Source organism: Theropithecus gelada, chromosome 2 (assembly GCF_003255815.1).
Source record: "Theropithecus gelada isolate Dixy chromosome 2, Tgel_1.0, whole genome shotgun sequence".
Classification (NCBI taxonomy): domain Eukaryota; kingdom Metazoa; phylum Chordata; class Mammalia; order Primates; family Cercopithecidae; genus Theropithecus; species Theropithecus gelada.
The window spans coordinates 103,372,205-103,391,239 of NC_037669.1; the positions used below are offsets into that span (position 1 = coordinate 103,372,205).

Consider the following 19,035-nt stretch of genomic DNA (forward strand, 5'->3'; position numbering starts at 1 on the left):
GGCAGGTTACAGTGGACTTCGAGAAGATATGCTCTAGATGGGACTTGGGTGGAGGGGCAGGATGCATAACATGACAGCAGGGTGCTTTGTGGAATCACAGAAGGGAAAGAGACCAACTTGAGGCACTATACATAGGCAGCATGATGGACTTTCTCCCAGCTAATGATATAGTCATATGTCTCATCAGACACCCTTTAAGTCAAGAGGGCAAGTATTCTTTGCTTCATTTGATAGATGAGAAAACTGGGGTTAAGGGATGTTAAGTGACTTGCCTCTGGACGTACAACCATTGAGTGACAAGGCTGGGCTCTAACCCACACCTCTGGAGTCAAGCTTAATCTTCTTTCAATGCCAACTACCCTGCCATTGATTTTTGCCATCCCAGTAAAGAATCTCCTAGCCCTTAAAAAAGACAAGGAGGTCGCAGGCTGCCATGCCACAAAAGCCAATAGTCATTTATCTTGCTTAGAGGATGATATCTTGGGATCTCCATTGACTAGTGCAAATTCATTTTATTATTACCCTGAAAACTCAGAGACAATTTTAATTTTTATTCCAATATTTATAAAAACAAAGCTTCAACAATTTACGCTCCCATGTACCATTCTTACCGTGATCTGGGTCCCTTGATTGCCAGCACATGGTTTAGGAGGACCTTTCAGTTTTCCATCTGAGTAACTTGCTCTAATGAGAAAATATAAGAAATTAATATCCAGTAGAGAGATAGATACTAATCCCAAGGGAAAAAAGAAAACCATACCAACAACAGATTAAAATATAGCCATATTATATATTGTCTTAATTATTTATCATTTTCCTGTTTATTTCTCCACTACTTCCATAATCATTTGAATTCGATTTTTTTTTTTTTTTGAGATGGAGTTTTGCCCGTTTCCCAGGGTGGAGTGCAATGCCGCAATCTCAGCTCACTGTAACCTCCGCCTACCAGGGTTGAAGAGATTCTCCTGCCTCAGCCTCCCAAGTAGCTGAGATTACAGATGCCCACCACCACACCCAGCTAATTTTGTATTTTTAGTAGAGACGGAGTTTTACCCTGTTGGTCAGGCTGGTCTCGAACTCCTAGATACGCCTGCCTCGGCCTCTCAAAGTGCTGGGATTACAGGCATGAGCCACCACACCCAGTCCTTGAATTGGATTTTTAAAAATATCTGTTTTTCTAGCAAATGTTCCTATTTACTTGCTATCCTAAGCTACCAAACAATGGTTTTGCCACTGCCTAAGTTAACAGTAAAATTTTCCAGTAATTCTGCAATTATTTATTGAAGAGCTACCATGTGTCAGGTCTGTGGAAGCCCTGGTAATAAAGAAAGGTCTTGGGGCCGGGCGCCGTGGCTCATGCCTGTAATCCCAGCACTTTGGGAGGCCAAGGCGGGTGGATCACGAGGTCAGGAGATCAAGACCATCCTGGCTAACACAGTGAAACCCCATCTCTACTAAAAATTCAAAACATTAGTGGGACATGGTGGCGGGTGCCTATAGTTCCAGTTACTCAGGAGGCTGAGGCAGGAGAATGGCGTGAACCCAGGAGGCAGAGCTTTCGGTGAGCCAAGATCGCACCACTGCACTCCAGCCTGGGTGACACAGGCTGTCAAAAAAAAAAATTAAATTAAATAAAAAAGAAAGCTCTTCATCTAGTGATGTGTACTTTTTACCTAACTGTAGAACAACATGCTAAGTGATCTAGAGAAGGGTCCATTCAGCCTGGGGTGGGAGTGAGGGTGAGTAAAAGCATCCCAGAGAGCTGGCAATTCATCTGTTCTTTAGAGAGGAATAGTTTCAGGTGGAGACAGCAGGAAAGACCATCCAGGAAGGCAAAAACAAAAATGAAAGCATAGAGGCTTTAGAATACATGGCAGCTGGGAATAGGTAGAGAGAAGGGGCTGGAAAGGCAGACTGAGAGCACATTGGAAGGGGCTGGTTGCCAAGATAATGAGTCTATAATCTAGGTTATCTAGGAAGGCATTAACTCACAACTCTCTCTTCAGTTAGTGACAGGGGATTCTAATATTATCAGCCCATCTAGATCTAGGGCAATTATAATTCACACAGAGTCAGACGCCCCTAGCATTAATGTTGTGTACTCTGAAATTTCCACCTTCCATTACTTCACACATTTATCTGTTGAGGAAGACTGACAAACAGACAGAACTATCCTTTGTTGAAGATATTTTCCCTTTTTGATTTATTTATTTTTTAAGGGTGGAGTACAGTGGTGTAATCATAGCTTGCTGCAGCCTCAAACTGCTGGGCTCAAGCAATCTTCCTGCCTCTGGAGTAGCTAAGACTACAGATGTGCATCACCATACCCAACTAATTTTTTAAAAATTTTCTGTAGAGACGGGGTCTTGCTCTGTTTCCCAGGCTGGTCTCAAACTGACTTCAAGCAATCCTCCCACTTCAGCCTCCCAAAGTCACAGGCAAAGTCACTATACCCAGCCTATTTTCCCTTTTAATCTACAAACAATCTGTGTGATTTTTAAAAATTATCTTTTTTTTGGCATGAATTAGGTACTCCCACCAGTCTTCAACTAGTGAATGGCCTGTGCTTATAAAAACAACGGTGCGATTTTGTTATCCTGAATCCCATTTTTGTTCTGTTTCAAGGCCATTCATCAGCTTCTGAAAACTGTGCCAGCATAACAGACAGAGAGCAGCTACTTGTGGGAAGGCAAACCAGCACAGGCATACACAGGTGGTGGGAGCTGGTGGCTCAGGAGCCAGCTAAGGAAACATGAACCTTTAGCATCCCAGCCACAGCCCTCTAATCAGTCCAAAGCAATACCCCAACTGAAGGGCAAAGGGGCAGCTACCATTTACTTAGAACACCTATGTGTAACAGACACCTTGCTAGGCACTTGTAATACGTTATATCATATCTTTTAAGAATCCATGAAGTAAGAGTATTACCTAATAATCATCGTCGTGGATCATCAATTTATCAATAGGGAGAAAAGAAAACGTACCCAAGATCTCTGCCAAAAAAGATAACACTGGTGCTGAGGCAGGATTACTCTGAGATCCAGGCAAAAAATACATTCAGGATGAATATATATGAGTAAAAGAAGTCAGTACTATACCTGTATGCACACTTTCCATCAGCTGTTTTTGTTGTAATAGTAACATGAGCCACATGGCTTATGCTGGCCAAAGCCTAAGGAAGAAAAGAAAATAGACTGAAAGAAAAACTCACTGCTGGGTCACCCACTGTCACCTCATCAAAGGGAGAGGTTATCTGAACTGCTTCTTCCATTTTTTATTAATATGTGGCAATGAGAAGCACTTTGCTCACTTTGATGACATGCTGAAAAAAAAATGATCAAACAATCTGCAGCATAATTACTAGAACAAGTGAAAAATATATATTAAAAAGTCCAAAACATTAATGGGTTAATAAGCAATTGTGTTCAGGTGGTAGAACTATAGGCATGTTTAATAATATTCTCAATGAAGTGTCTTCTAGTACTTTTCAAAACTTGCCTTCAGAAGTGGGTAAAGGAATCACTCCAAATAGATAGTGTTTTACGTTGTTACTCAAAACTGCTTTATATAAGCAATTATTCATTTAGAAATGTAAATTTGAAATTATGCTATTAAGACAAAACAAATTTTAAAAACCCATGACCATTTTTCCCCTTTATAACCAAGATTGGTCTCTCAGACCTTTGGAATCTGTATCTTTTTTCACAAGAAGGATATTATAGTATGTAAAGGTGTAACTCAGGAACTGTGCTATGATGGGGTCTGTGTGACAGCATCTCATTAGACAGTAAATACACCTGTGGCAAGTTCAGTTCATTGAAAGGCACATGGGTCAGGCTCAGAGATCACCAGGTCCTAGCTGGATTTTCCTGGTTTATGTAATTGAGCTAATTTGCACCATTAAAAAACATAAGGCCAGGCGCAGTGGCTCACGCCTGTAATCCCAGCACTTTGGAAGGCCTAGGTGGGTGGATCACCTGAGGTCAGGAGTTCAAGAAGAGCCTGGCCAACATGGTGAAATACCAACTCTACTAAAAATACAAAAATTAGCCAGCTGTGGTGGCATGTGCCTGTAATCCGAGCTACTTGGCAGGCTGAGGCAGGAGCCTGGGAGGCAGGAGCCTGGGAGGCAGAAGTTGCAGTGAGTGGAGATTGTGCCACTGCACTCCAGCCTGGGCAACAAAGTGAGACTTCGTCTCAAAAAAAAAAAAAAAAAAGTAAATGATTTTGAGACCTGTATAAGGAAAGACATGAAAATGCAGAGTAGAACACAACATCACACCAGGAAGACAGACTGCCATTACACACGGCACAGCAGATGGTCCTGCTGCTTCAGAGGCCTCTTCCCCAGCAGTGGAGCCAAGTGGACAGGGGCACAGACTCTGGAGTCAAACTGCCTAGTTTCTAATCCCCACTTTGCCATTTTCTAACTGTGTCCTCTGGCCATGTTTCCCTCATGTAAAACTGGGTAACAGCAGAACCTCTGTAGAGTTACTGTCAGGAGTAAGAGTTAATACAAAGTGCTGAGAACCATGGCTGGTACACAGAAATCCCTCAATAAATCTTCCCTGTGTAATTACAGTGAAATAATAGCCACAAAGATAACCTACAGCTAGGCGAAGACTCCAGGAGGCCATGGGCTTGGAAAATGACCCAGGTAGCTGCAAGGCCAAAATGAAACTGCCTTCCTAGAGTTTGATCTAAGGTATCCTTAAAATCAGGGGCAGTCTCAGTGTAAACCAAGTCTTGGAAATTGTCCCTTCTTGGAATAATTAAGTGGTCACTGTGAGTAAGACGATACATGAGACCACCCTAGTTTGCTGTAAATTGATCTAAATTACAGAGACTGAATCACACCTGCCTTTTACTTTTTAAAAATTAAAGTAATACACGTATATGATAAAAAAAATTCAAACTACTGAAAGGCCAAAAATGAAAAGTAATAGCCTCTTTGACTGCCCAACCCCATCTTCACTTTCATTCCCTTAAAATAACTACTGTAAAATAGTTTCTCTGGTCCCCCGGAACCTCCATAGAGGAACACAGCCCTGCCAAAACCTTGATTTTAGCCTAGTGAGGCCTAGTAAGACCCATATCTTCTGATCTCCAGAACGGTAGAATGATTAATTTGTATTGTTTAATGCCACTAAATTTCTGGAAATTTTTTGACAGCAACAGGAAACTAATACAGTTTTTAAAAAATATATATATTTTTTTACCAAGGAATGTTATTTCTATAAATTTATCCTTAGGAAACAATTAAACGAAACACAGTATACCTATAAGAATACTCATCAGAACCTTAAACAGGGCCAGATGCAGTGGCTCATGCCTATAACCCCAGCACTTTGCAAGGCCAAGGCAGGCAGATCACTCAAGGTCAGGAGTTCAAGACCAGCCTGGCCAACATGGCCAAACCCTGTCTCTACTAAAAATACAAAAATTAGCCAGGCATGGTGGTGCACGCCTGTAATCCCAGCTATTCAGGAGGCTGAGGCAGAAGAATAGCTTGAACCTAGAAGGTGGAGGTTGCAGTAAGCTGAGATCATGTCACTGCACTCCAGCCTGGATAATAGAGCAAGACTCTGTCTCAAACAAAAAAAAAAAGAAAACAAAAAACAAGAATCTTAAACAGGAAAAAAAGTCAAAGAGCATAAATATTCAACAGGAAACTAAACCAACTATAGTACATACAGGTAACAGAATACTATGTAGCCATTAAAACCTAGATAGGCCTATATTTACTGGGTAGAAAGATATCCATGAGGAAGTGAGTCACAAAATATAAGATCATATTTTATCCTTTTATATTTTAATCTGTTTTCTAAATCATATACTCCTATGATATGTCATATAATTTTACCCACAAATACTTTAGGATATATCTTAAAAGATAAGGACTCAAAAAAAACCCCACGACAATATTTTTATACCAAGATAATTCATAATTTCTCCTTAATGACATCAAATAGTCAACCTGTATTCAAATATTTGTCTCAAAAAAAAATGTTGTGTAGTTTGCTCCATCAAGATTTAGGTAAGAGTCATACACTGGACCAGGTTCATATGCCGCTTAAATGTCTTTTAATCCACAGGTTCTCTACTCCTTTCTCTACTCTTTTTTTCCCTGCCGTCTATCTGTTGAAGGGAACAAGTCTTTTTTCATGTAGTCTCCCAATCTCAGAATTATTTACCACCTTCCTTGTCTCTTATATTTTTCACATATTGGTACTTAGATCTAAGTAATGATAAGATTCACATTTGATTTTTTCACAAGAAAACTTCATCGGTGGTATTGGGTACTTCCATCAAGAGACATATAATATCAGAGGTCTCTGTAGGTAAAATAGTTTATTTATGAACAATTCTCCATCTTAGAAAGTTAAAAGTTCACTAACTTTGTTCAGATTTGCATACATTTAACAAGCAAAAGGTACCAAACCTTATTTATCTATGTTGAGAAACAGATACTAACAAATGACAGACAATGTCATCACAGGAGGATATTTTGCACATTTCTTGAATCTTTAGCTTACCTCACCTCGAAAGCCATAGGTAGAAATACTGGCTAAATCCTCAAAGGACTGCAGTTTACTCGTAGTGAACCTTTCACATACAATATCCAGATCTTCTTTCTGTTAGATACCAAAAAGATGAATAAATAATTATGTTACTCATTTTTCCAAATCTTTTTGAATTCCCATTTTCTTGATTTAATCCAGGAAAAAAAAATCTTCTTAGAAGAGCTTTTTTTCTTTTTTCTTTTTCTTTTTTTTTTTTTTTTGAGACAGAGTTTGTGTCACCCAGGCTGGAGTGCAGTGATGAGATCTCAGCTCGCTGCAACCTCTGCCCCCCAGGTTGAAGCAATTCTCATGTCTCAGTCTCCCGAGTAGCTGGGATTACAGGTATGTACCACCATGCTCGGTTAATTTTTTCTTGTATTTTTAGTAGAGATGGGGTTTCGCCATGCTGGAGATGCTGGTCTCAAATTTCTGACCTCAAATGATCTGGCTGCCTTTATCTCCCAAAGCGCTAGGATTACAGGCATGAGCCACCACATCTGACCTAAATTTCTTATATTTTTAGTGGAGATGAGGTTTCATCATGTTGCCCAAGCTGGTCTCAAACACATGAGTTCAAGTGATTTACCCACCTCAGCCTCCCGAAGTGCTGGGACTACAGGTGTGAGCTACCATGCCCAGCCTGAGAAGAGCTTTAAAATTAACAGTAACTTCCTTGTTTGGAATCCAGAATACCACACTGTCCTGGTGTTCCTCCTTTCTTACTAGGTGGCTCCTTCTCAGTCACTGCTGTTTCTGCCTCATGTCCTCACTTCTTGACATCAGAGTCACCCAAGACTCCGTCCTTGGACCTCTTCTCTATCTACACATACTCTCTTGATTATCTCATTCAGTCTCAGGGCTTTTTGTTGTTTGTTTAATTGACAAGCTTCTTTATTAGAAATCTCCGGCCGGGCACGGTGGCTCACGCCTGTAATTACAGCACTTTGGGAGGCCGAGGTGGGCAGATCGCGAGGTCAGGAGATCGAGACCATCTTAGCTAACATGGTGAAACCCCGTCTCTACTAAAAATACAAAAAATTAGCCAGGCATGGTGGCAGGTGCCTATAGTTCTAGCTACTCAGGAGGCTGATGCAGGAGAATGGTGTGAACCCAGGAGCGGGCGGAGGTTATGGTGAGCCGAGATCGTGCCACTACTCTCCAGCCTGGGCAACAGTGCAAGACTCTGTCTCAAAAAAAATTAAAAAAAATCTCCAGGGTTGGTCGCAGTGGCTCATACCTATAATCCCAGCACTTTGGGAGGCCTCGGCAACAAAGCAAGGCCTTATTTCTACAAAAACAAAAATAAAAATAGCCAGGCATGGTGGTGTGCACCTACAGGTACTACTTCAGCTGGCTGAGATGAGAGAACTGCTTTAGCCCAGGAGTTTAAGGTTACAGTGAGCTATGCTTACACTACTGCACTCCAGTGTGGGCAATAGAGTGAGATCCTGCCTCTAAAAAAGGGGAAAAAAAATTCTAAATTTTAAAATTGCAGTAAAATACATGTAACAGAAAATTTTCCATCCTAACCATTTTTAAATGTACCGTTCTGTGGCATTAACTATATTCACACTGCTGTGTAACTACCATTATGATCCATCTCCAGAATTTTTTCATCTTCCCCAAACGGAAACTCTGTACCCATTAAACAATAATTTCCATTCTCCCCGCTCCCCCTGGCCCTTGACAACCACCACTCTACTGTCTCTATGAATTTGACTACTCTAGGAACTTCATAAGAGGAATCACACAATATTTGTCCTTTAGTGATCGACTTATTTAACCTAAGATGATGTCTTCAAGGTTCATATATGTTGCAACATGTGTCAACATTTTCTTTCTATTTAAGGCTGAAATTAGTCCATTTTGTTTATCCATTCATCCACAGATGGATGCTTAGGTTGCTTTCACCTTTTGGCTACTGTAAATAATGTTGCCATGAATATGAGTGTACAAATATCTGCTTGTGTCCCTTCTTTTGGGAATAACTCAGAAGTGGAATTATTTGATTATATGGTAATTCTGTTTAATTTTTTGAGGAATCACCACAGCATTTTCCATAGCACCCTGCACTATTTTACATTCCCACTAGCAATACACAAGAATTCCAGTCTCTACATCCTTGCAAACACTTGTTTTTGTTTTTGATAATAGCCATCCTAATAGGTATGAAGTGATATCTCACTGTGGTTTTTATTCATTTTCCTAGTGGCTAATGATGTTGAGTATCTTTTCAGGTGAGTCTCAAAGCTTTTTTTTTTTTTTTGAGATGGAGTTTCGCTCTTGTTGCCCAAGCTGGAGTGCAATGGCACAATCTCGGCTCACTGCAACCTCCACCTCCTGGGTTCAAGCGATTCTCCTGCCTCAGCCTCCCGAGTAGCAGGGATTGCAGGCATGTGCCACCATACCCGGCTAATTATGTATTTTTAGTAGAGATGGGGTTTCTCCATGTTGGTCAGGCTGGTCTCGAACTCCCGACCTCAGGTGATCTGCCTGCCTCGGCCTCCCAAAGTGCTGGCATTATAGGCATGAGCCACCGCGCCCAGCCTTCTTGTGGCTTTTAATACCTTTACAATGCAGACAACCACCAAATATTCATCCCTAAATCTCCACCCTGCACTCCAAACTCACATAAACATCCAACTAACAGGCATCTTAAATTGAACATGCCCCAAAATGAACTTCTGATCTCTCCGAAAATCTGCTTCTTTCATAGTCTTTCCCATCTTAGTAAATGGCAACTCCTTCTTCCATTTACCAGACCAAAACCTTGAAATCATTCCTGATTCCTCTTTCTCTCACAACCTATATCAGCAAATTCTGAGAGCTTTGCCTCCACAATCAACCCAGAATCTCACTGCTTCCTACATCTTTACTGCGACCAAGCAGTCTGCAGGACAGACTGCTTCTGCCCTGTCCTGCTATTTTCCGCACAGAAAGACAAAGGATTTTTTTTTAAAAACTCACCACACCACGCAACCTCTGCTTAAAACCCTCTAATAGTATCCCACCATATTCAGAAAAAAAGCTAAAGATTTTACCTTGGCCCACAAGGATTTACATGTTCTCACTTAGACCTCATCTATTACTCTTTCCTTTTCAGCCTCTAGACAAACTGGCCTCCTTCATAGTCCTTTAACATGTCAGGTATGCTTCCATTTAATAGTCTTTGCATATATTATTCTGTATGCCAATACCTTTAGGTAGCCTCACAATTTGCTCCTTGACTTCCACCGGTCCCTCAAATATCACATCCACATGGAAGCCTTCCTGAACCACTCAATTTAATTGCATCCTTTCCAGCTTGCACACTATCTTCCTCCCCGCTTTAGTTTTCTCCACAGCACTTAATGCTATCTGACATACTATTTATTATACCCATTTTGTCTCCCACCACTATAATGTAAGCATCAGAAAAGATTTTAATCTATTTTATTCACTGCCACATCCCCTGAACAGTGCCCAGCAAAGAATAGGTACTCAATAAATATTTATTGTTGGTGTTGAACTTTTCAATGAAAAAATCCCATCTGCAAAAGCCTAGTTTCCAGAACAGAGAAAAGTCCTGCCTCTTCCATGAAGTGCGCAAACATCCTGCTACTTTGAGGTTTTACTTACCCTGATCCCAGTGCCATTGTCTTGGATCTGAATCAACTTCAGGCCTCCCTCTTTAACAATCACTTGAATACTTGTGGATTTTGCATCTAAACTGGCAAATCAAACAGAAAATAATTTATCAGTCTGCAACTACTCTAATGTACATATTTTAATATGAGCCAAGCAATGATAACAAACTCCAAACAAATACAATAGTGCCTCATTAACATGTTTTTCCTTTGTCTTACAGGCTCATACACTGTATGAGTTTACACACTGTGTGAGAGAGGGAACAGACGGCACAGCAACCATCATTTCCAATAGGACATTCAGCACTATTTCTGTTCCTCTAGGAAAGACAGCAAGAAGTTAAAAATAGATTTCTTTTGGCAGATGCCTCTTCTTAACTCAGCCTCAGGTTCCTTAGTGACTCTAATAAAATGTCACTAAAAAATACAAATTCTGAACGATTTTCTCTACTATTCCCTTTTATATTTATGATGCAGGTTAGAAAAAAACAGTAATGCAGAAAGTTAATAAATCTTTAGGAAGTCAATCAATTTTTTGGCCAGGGGCAATGGCTCACGCCTGTAATCCTAGCATTTTGGGAGGCCGAGGCGGGTGGATCACCTGAGGTCAGGAGTTCGAGACCAGCCTGACCAACATGGAGAAACCCCATCTCTCCTAAAAATACAAAAGTAGCCGGGCATGGTGGCACATGCCTGTAATCCCAGCTACTTGGGAGGCTGAGGCAGGAGAATCACTTGAACCCAGAAGGTGGAGGTTGCAATGAGCTGAGATCACACCATTGCACTCCAACCTGGGCAACAAGAACAAAACTCCATCTCAAAAAAAAAAAAAAAGAAAAAAAAAGAAGTCAATACATTTTTTGTGCTTTCAAAGAGTAGCCTACAAGCATAGACCACCTGCTAGAGAAAACAAATTTTCTATCATGGGCTGCACGAGAAAGAGTTATCTCTTCTCCACATAGACAATTCTTTATTCAGAAACAATAGGCTGGGCATGGGGGCTCATGTCTGTAATCCCAGCACTTTGGGAGGCCGAGGTGGGCGGATCACCTGAAGTCAGGAGTTCAAGACCTGGCCAACATGGCAAAACCCCATCTCCACTAAAAATAAAAAAATTAGCCGGGCGTGGTTGTGCACGCCTGTATTCCCAGCTACTTTGGAGGTTGAGGCAGGAGGCAGAGGTTGCCGTGAGCCAAGATCACACCACTGCACTTCAGCCTGGGCAACAGAGTAAGACTTCATCTTAAAAAAAAAAAAGAAAGAAGACAATAAGTTACTTAAACATTATAGACCCTTCTCATGGGCCCCTGTATTGAAGTTGTATTAGTCAGCTCAACTTATATATTAAAAAGAGTATAGCTGGACTCCATATAAAAATCTCCACTTGAGCCAAGGTGGGTGGATCACCTGAGGTCAGGAGATCGAGACCATCCTGACTAACATGGTGAAATCCTGTCTCTACTAAAAATACAAAATTAGCCGGGCATGGTGGCACATGGCTGTAATCTCAGCTACTCGGGAGGCTGAGGTAGGAGAATCACTTGAACCCAGGAGGTGGAGGTTGCGGTGAGCCGAGAGCGTGCCATTGCACTCCAGCCTGGGCAATAAGAGTGAAATTTCATCTCAAAAAAATATACAATAATCCAAAAAATGAGCCAGGCGTGGTGGCACACGCCTACAGTCCTAGCTACTCGGGAGGCTGAGGCAGGAGAATCTCCCTTGAACCCGTGAGGCAGAGGTTGCAGTCAGCTGAGATCGCGCCACTGCACTCCAGGCTGGGTGACAAAGTGAGACTCCAACTCAAAAAAATAAAATAAAATAAAATAAAAAATCTCCACTTAAGGAATTAATTACAAGCCACCAAGCTAGTACGTTCAGTTTTGTTTTACAGTATTCTGGCACAGTACAATAATAGGCCCAGTTGTTCTGTCATTCATTCTAACATAGTAGAAACAAATGCAAGTCTGCCACTGCTTCTGTTACTACTATTACACGTGAAAAGGAGAAAACATCCCCCCATTTCTTGTTCCTTCTTTCATCTACCTTCCAATTCTCTTCCTTTCCTTCAGTGGTCCTTTCTACCCACTGTTCTTTCAGTCCCATTGCCCTGAATAGTTTATACTTTCACAATAAATCCCTCTAGAAACCTACCACTCCTAACTGAAGCATTCTTTTTTCTATTAATATACGGACTTCACTAACATCAACTGATTTTAACAAAATGATCTGACATAACGTTTAGGTGTATTTTGGGCATGTCTTTTTGGAAGTTTATAGTCCACACTCACTTTTCCTTCCACATGTTTCAAATTTCTTCCCTCTACATTTTTTGTGACAGTTATAAGCTTCAAAATCCACGGATGACCCATGAAATCTGGTATCTTCGAATTGCGCCCTCCCAAGTAAAGGACAGGAAAACACTAAGTGGGGTCACTAATCTAACAATAGGGTAATCAGAAGTCAAGCCCAGAGTGCATCAGCCTGTCCTAAAACTACAAACGATTTGTTTTGAATGAAACTCAAAATGAATTGTGCCTTTGGATGTGTACAGATGATTTCTGGAATGAATGAAAAGCAAGAAAATAGTAACGCAGTATCCTCTGAAAAAAAGGTTTTTTTCCCCATCCTAAGCTTTTATACATCTTTCAACTTTGCATCTTCTGCATACCATCATTTTAAATTAAGTGGCTTCCTTAGTTAACGGTACCATTACAACAACACTGAGTATATTTCTCCACTTGCACTCCAAACAACCCTTAAAAGGTCTCGCGAGAGCGGTAAAGAAAACACACGGTTTGTGGAAAGGGAGAAGGCCTGACTGGCACGTCACGGAACCCCGCGGCCTCCGCCGTTGTGGGCATGCGCTGTACATGCTTCTGCTCGGGCAAGGAGGCGTGTCCGCACCATTGAAAGGAGCGACCCGTTACGTCCTAGCCCTTAAGTGAGCCCCGCTCGACTCCCTCCGTACCAGTTCTCAATCATCTCTTTGATAGCGTTAGCTGGCCGCTGGATAACCTCCCCCGCCGCGATGCGGTTCACCACTGTCTCGTCCAGCCGCCGAATAACCCCTGCCACGAACGACATTTTGGCGCCAGAAGAGTCTAGGAAACGTCTAGATGCTCAACGGAAGTGCCTTCAGCCAATCGCCTCAGTGCTTCGTGCTCACGTTCTTCCTTCAAGCTGTAGCTTACGCCGCCCAGACCCACCCTCAGCGGCAGCTATTGATTGGGCAGCTTGAATGCCAGTCAAATTTCTCAACGCTGTGGGTTGCTGGGTCTCCTCGTCCCTCCCTGAAGCGGTTGCTGCCCGCTACCTAGAAGGATATGCGCTTGCGCATTAGAGAGATCACTGTCCGCTCTTCCTATTGGTTCGTTTTTGGAGCTCGGAGAATACGAAATATCCAGCCAATAGGGGCAGAGATTCCGGAGCTGGGTTTGTGTGCCTCCGCTGAGGTGATCTGTCGCAGAGCGGAGGAGGTGCTTTGGCGCTTCTCAGGCTCCTCCTCTCCCCTTGCAGCCTTTCTAACGTTGGCCCTGGTCTTGTGGCCTCCCGCAGAATGTGGATGACGCCCAAAAGAAGCAAGATGGAAGTCGATGAGGCTCTAGTTTTCCGGCCCGAGTGGACCCAGCGTTATTTGGTGGTGGAGCCTCCGGAGGGCAACGGGGCCCTGTGCCTGGTCTGTCGCCGCCTCATCGTAGCTACCCGCGAACGCGACGTCAGGCGCCACTACGAGGCTGAGCACGAATACTACGAGCGGTATGTGGCAGACGGCGAGCGCGCGGCCCTGGTGGAGCGTCTGCGTCAGGGCGACTTGCCCGTGGCCTCGCTCACTCCTGAAGAGAGAGCTGCTCGTGCAGGCCTCGGGCTCTGCCGCCTCTTGGCCTTGAAGGGTCGTGGCTGGGGTGAGGGGGACTTTGTATACCAGTGTATGGAGGTATTGCTGAGAGAGGTACTGCCCGAGCATGTAAGCGTCTTGCAAGGCATTGACTTATCTCCAGAGATCACAAGGCAGAGGATCCTGAGCATTGACGAGAATCTACGCAGCCAGCTTTTTAACCGAGCCAGGGACTTTAAAGCCTATTCTCTTGCCTTGGACGACCAGGCTTTTGTGGCCTATGAGAACTACCTCCTGGTCTTTATCCGCGGGGTAGGCCCTGAGCTGGAGGTGCAAGAAGATCTTTTGACCATAATCAACCTGACTCATCATTTCAGTGTTGGTGCGCTCATGTCGGCAATCCTAGAGGCCCTGCAGACAGCAGGGCTTAGCTTGCAGAGAATGGTTGGACTGACTACGACCCATACTTTGAGGATGATTGGTGAGAACTCAGGACTCGTCTCATACATGAGAGAAAAGGCTGTAAGCCCCAACTGTTGGAATGTGATTCATTATTCAGGATTTCTTCACTTGGAACTGTTGAGCTCCTATGATGTAGATGTTAATCAGATCATAAATACCATATCCGAATGGATAGTTTTGATTAAGACCAGAGGCGTTAGGCGACCTGAATTTCAGACTTTACTAACTGAATCTGAATCAGAGCATGGCGAAAGGGTTAATGGACGATGTCTGAACAATTGGCTTAGGAGAGGGAAAACTTTAAAACTAATATTCTCTCTAAGAAAAGAACTGGAAGCTTTCTTGGTTTCAGTAGGGGCAACAACAGTCCACTTCTCAGACAAACAATGGCTTTGTGACTTTGGCTTCTTGGTAGACATTATGGAACACCTTCGAGAACTCAGTGAAGAATTAGGAGTTAGTAAAGTCTTTGCTGCTGCTGCCTTTGACCATATTTGTACTTTCGAAGTTAAGCTGAATTTATTTCAAAGACATATTGAGGAAAAAAATCTAACAGACTTTCCTGCCCTCAGAGAAGTTGTTGATGAGCTAAAACAGCAAAATAAGGAAGATCAAAAAATATTTGATCCTGATAGGTATCAAATGGTGATCTGTCGTCTACAAAAAGAATTTGAGAGACATTTTAAGGACCTCAGGTTCATTAAAAAGGACTTAGAACTTTTTTCAAATCCATTTAACTTTAAACCTGAATATGCACCTATTTCAGTGAGGGTGGAGCTGACAAAACTTCAGGCAAACACTAATCTTTGGAATGAATACAGAATCAAAGACTTGGGGCAGTTTTATGCTGGATTGTCTGCTGAATCTTACCCAATTATCAAAGGGGTTGCCTGTAAGGTCGCATCCTTGTTTGATAGTAACCAAATCTGCGAAAAGGCTTTTTCATATTTGACACGAAACCAACACACTTTGAGTCAACCGTTGACAGATGAGCATCTCCAAGCCCTGTTTCGGGTTGCCACAACTGAAATGGAGCCGGGTTGGGATGATCTTGTGAGAGAAAGAAATGAATCTAATCCATAAGACTTTGTAGTACAAGATTGAAAAACTCAACAAGAATTTAATTCTAAAAGCAAAAATCGGTTTGAGTTTTCAAGTTTACTAATTTGGATTGTGAGAAAGTACCAAGTACCAGCCGTCCAAACTGATCACAATTAAAATTCTGACAGTTGCCTTTTTTTTTCATCTCAAATGGCAGCATGGGACTGAAACATGAGAATGCCACCTTTTTTAAAACTTAGTTTAATGACAAAGTCGTTGTCTTTTATGATATAGTTAATTTTAAAGAGATTTAGTATTAATGTGAGTTGAATTTGCGGTCTGTTTTTTAGGTGTTCTGAAGATATATGCCAAAAATTTCAGCTCTTGTTTTAATGGAGTGTTAAAATTCTGATTCATATAGTCTTAAATTATCAACTCTTTAAATGTGCTTTTGAACCAATTTGCAAAAACTCACATAGCAAGTTCATAAGTTTCCGAAAAGGAAGATGATACATACAGTGGAGGTGTTTTGTAACTATCAAAATGTTTGAGACTCTTTTTTAAACATTTCTGAGTCCGAAGGTAATACTGACAAATTTCTTCCCTCTTCCCTCCCCATCACCCACCTCAGTGATACCGACATTACTGATAGAGGAAGTCATTAGAATCATTTTTAAGTTGCTGATATAGGAGATTTCCTGCAATTTGGAGATAAGACTAATTATTGGGGGTTTTCCTTGGATTTTTTTTTATAACTAGGGGCTATTTTATCAGCTTGCCTATTAAAGGACTATGGTAAGTATAGAATCTTAATGGTTGCCAGTTAGTAATTATTTTTTTTTTTTTTACTGTAGACACAAGTTTGGCCCTATCAAAAAGGATGAGGAAAAAAGATTTTTGCACTCCGGGATTAGGAGGTGTGAGATGTTTTAGCTTTTTTGTCTTATCTGCGTGGATGTTGCTGCTGTATTTTAAAAAATCCTGCTTAAAGTAAACACTTTGTTTTAAAATGATACAGTATCAGACTTTTTTAGATGCTAGAAATGGATTCTAAAATTTGGAACTGTGGAACACGTTCTATATTTAAGATAGCACACAAGTAGAAATATTTAAAAGCAGTCTTATTCACAGATTTCAATAATTCTGTATTTCCATTAAGATAATCTGCTTTGTGCCAAAACGGTAGTTTCTAAACCTCTGTTAACCGTGAAAAGGCAATCTTAAAGTTTGCTATGTAAAACTAATTATAAACAGGACCCAACTTACATTCATAGATCCTCTCAAGTATTATACAGGTTAAAAATTATTGTTCCAAAGTCCTGTCTTAACTATTGAAACACCTTCCAGCAAATTCAAGGAACCAGGCTACAACTAAGAATTTAGATGGAATTGATGTCTGGGCAATTAAAATAAATGCCATAAGAGCCTGAAAACCAAAGTTGTGCCAGTGGCTTTCAAATAGAGGCAGTAACCTGTCCTTCCAGAGGATGCTGAGAAATGTGTAGGGGCACTTTTTTGGTTGTCATATTTACTCGGGGCTTCTGTTGGCATTTAAGGCTAAAGACACTCATGCCCTTCAGTGCATGGGACAGCCTGGCACAATGAAGAATTATCCCTCCCAAAATGTAGATTATTTCAAGGGATAGGGCACTTTACCATTAGAAGCAAAATTAAAAGTGCAAGGTGGACAAACTGACAGAATACTACATAGGAGAGACTAATTCCAACCTTCTAAATTTGGCTGGTAAAGTACAATAAAGGCATTGATAAGTTCTGTTAGTTCACAGTAGCACCTGTAAATTGGGAATTAATAATTGAATCAGATTTAAGGGCTCTGTCCTGTTATACATATTTAAGGCAGAAAAAAATTGTATATCGATTAGGTACTTATCAAGAATGATCAAGCTGAGATTTTGGTTAATAGAGTAAGCTTACATATCTAGAAAAACAACATAGTGGGAAAACGGAAAAAAAAAAAAAAATTCTGCAGGTAATTTCCCACGGCAGAGCTTTATTACTTGAGAGAAAGATTGGAAGACCTGAAAGCCACTTCAGCTTTCTAACACCAGTTCCTTAAATATTGAAATCTTGTACATTTTGTGAAATTCTACTATGTTTTGCTTAAGGTGTTAATAAAATTAGTTTGTATCGTATAGTCATTGAGTGAGGGGGAGATATAAGCCAAGGATTTTAAATTGACCCTTAGCTATAGAGAATTTGCTATAAGCTAGTCTTGTTTGTAGAAAAAAAAAAAGTGTATTTTCGTGTTTTCTGTATTAAGTAATTCTGTAACTGCATGGCAGTTTTTTGTTGTTTTTGTTTTTATAAATACAGTTGTTACTGGTCCTGTTGTAGCAGTGAATATAGTTAAAATAAGTACCTTTTAAAAAAAACGATAATCGGCTGGGTGCGGTGGCTCACGCCTGTAATCCCAGCACTTTGGGAGGCCGAGGTGGGGGGATCACAAGGTCAGGGGTTCGAGACCAGCCTGACCAACATGGTGAAACCCCATCTCTACTGAAAATACAAAAAAAAAAAAAAATTAGCTGGGCGTGGTGGTGTGCGCCTGTAATCCCAGCTACTCAGGAGGCTGAGGCAGGAGAATCGCTTGAACCCGGGAGGTGGAAATTAACAGTGAGCCAAGATTATGCCACTGCACTTCAGCCTGGGGGACAGAGCAAGACTCCGTCTCAAAAAAAAAAAAAAAAAAAAAATATGTCCTTACCAGTTACTGCTCTGTAGCTCATTCCTACTAGTTTTCTTGACAAATTTGTATTCCCAGTCTCCCGTATTGCTACTCAAATTGCTCCACTATGCTCACTAAGTCCTTGTTAATAGTCTTACCCTCCTTGAAACACTTGAACACTTGATTACTTTAGCTTTGAGAAGATACCATCTCCGGGTATGCTGTCTTAGTCTTTGCAGGCACCTCTTCCCTTAAATATCTGTTCTTCGTATTTTTTGAAAAATGTGTTTTAGACTGCCTTATTCTATGTCATCTCGCTAGCTGATCTTATTTCCTTCCATGGTTTCGTTACCACTTATATGCAAATGACTCTCAGATTCATTATCTCGTTTCTAGACCTTCCCTAATTGATATATCTAATTGCTAACAAATCCTCTTTGCTGTCTCAGGCACTACGTGTTATTGATCTTGCCCCCAATCCTGCTTCTCTCATGTTTCCTCTTTCACTAAATGGCATTACCACTACCAACCATTCATTTGTCCTTTTTCCCAATTCTCCAATGCTACCACTTTAATTCAGGCCATTAACCTACCTAATTATAGCAACAGCCTCCTTATTAGTCTCCCTGTTTTTATTTTTATTCCTTTCTACACTACAACTAAATTGCTCCAAAAGACTTACTGATCATATCACTGCACTGCTTTCACCATTGCTCTTAGGGTACTATACAAATTTATCTTCATCTTTAAGGTCTCAGTATGCTACTTCATCTAGGAAACCTTCATTGATGCCCTCTAGATTAGGTGCCCTTACTCTCCATT

General features: G+C 41.3%; 2 protein-coding genes across 3 annotated transcripts in view; one reads left to right on the forward strand and one right to left on the reverse strand.

Moving 5' to 3' along the window:
- Window positions 1-13,488, reverse strand: part of MLH1 (mutL homolog 1) — a 55,302-nt gene extending 41,814 nt beyond the window's left edge. Inside the window, exons 1-5 of the mRNA XM_025377362.1 lie at window positions 13,158-13,488; window positions 10,182-10,272; window positions 6,537-6,635; window positions 3,099-3,172; window positions 612-684 (exon numbers count right to left, since the gene is read on the reverse strand). Coding sequence (XP_025233147.1) covers window positions 612-684; window positions 3,099-3,172; window positions 6,537-6,635; window positions 10,182-10,272; window positions 13,158-13,273 — 453 coding nt within the window. The 5' untranslated portion in view covers window positions 13,274-13,488. The remainder of the gene's footprint in view (window positions 1-611; window positions 685-3,098; window positions 3,173-6,536; window positions 6,636-10,181; window positions 10,273-13,157) is intronic.
- Window positions 13,356-17,871, forward strand: EPM2AIP1 (EPM2A interacting protein 1). 2 transcript variants are annotated; one of them, XM_025374943.1, is made up of 2 exons: window positions 13,523-13,787; window positions 13,923-17,871. In XM_025374943.1, exons 1-2 carry the CDS (start codon window positions 13,746-13,748, stop codon window positions 15,567-15,569), a joined length of 1,689 nt encoding a protein of 562 aa, XP_025230728.1. In that variant the 5' UTR covers window positions 13,523-13,745; the 3' UTR covers window positions 15,570-17,871. The 2 variants fall into 2 exon arrangements, with proteins under 2 accessions (XP_025230727.1, XP_025230728.1); XM_025374942.1 differs by having other exon boundaries at window positions 13,356-17,871.
- Window positions 17,872-19,035: the final 1,164 nt, after the last annotated feature.

Excerpts from the sequence above, each read along its gene's own strand:
- EPM2AIP1 (XM_025374942.1), top strand. The coding sequence starts at position 13,746 with ATGTGGATGACGCCCAAAAGAAGCAAGATGGAAGTCGATGAGGCTCTA.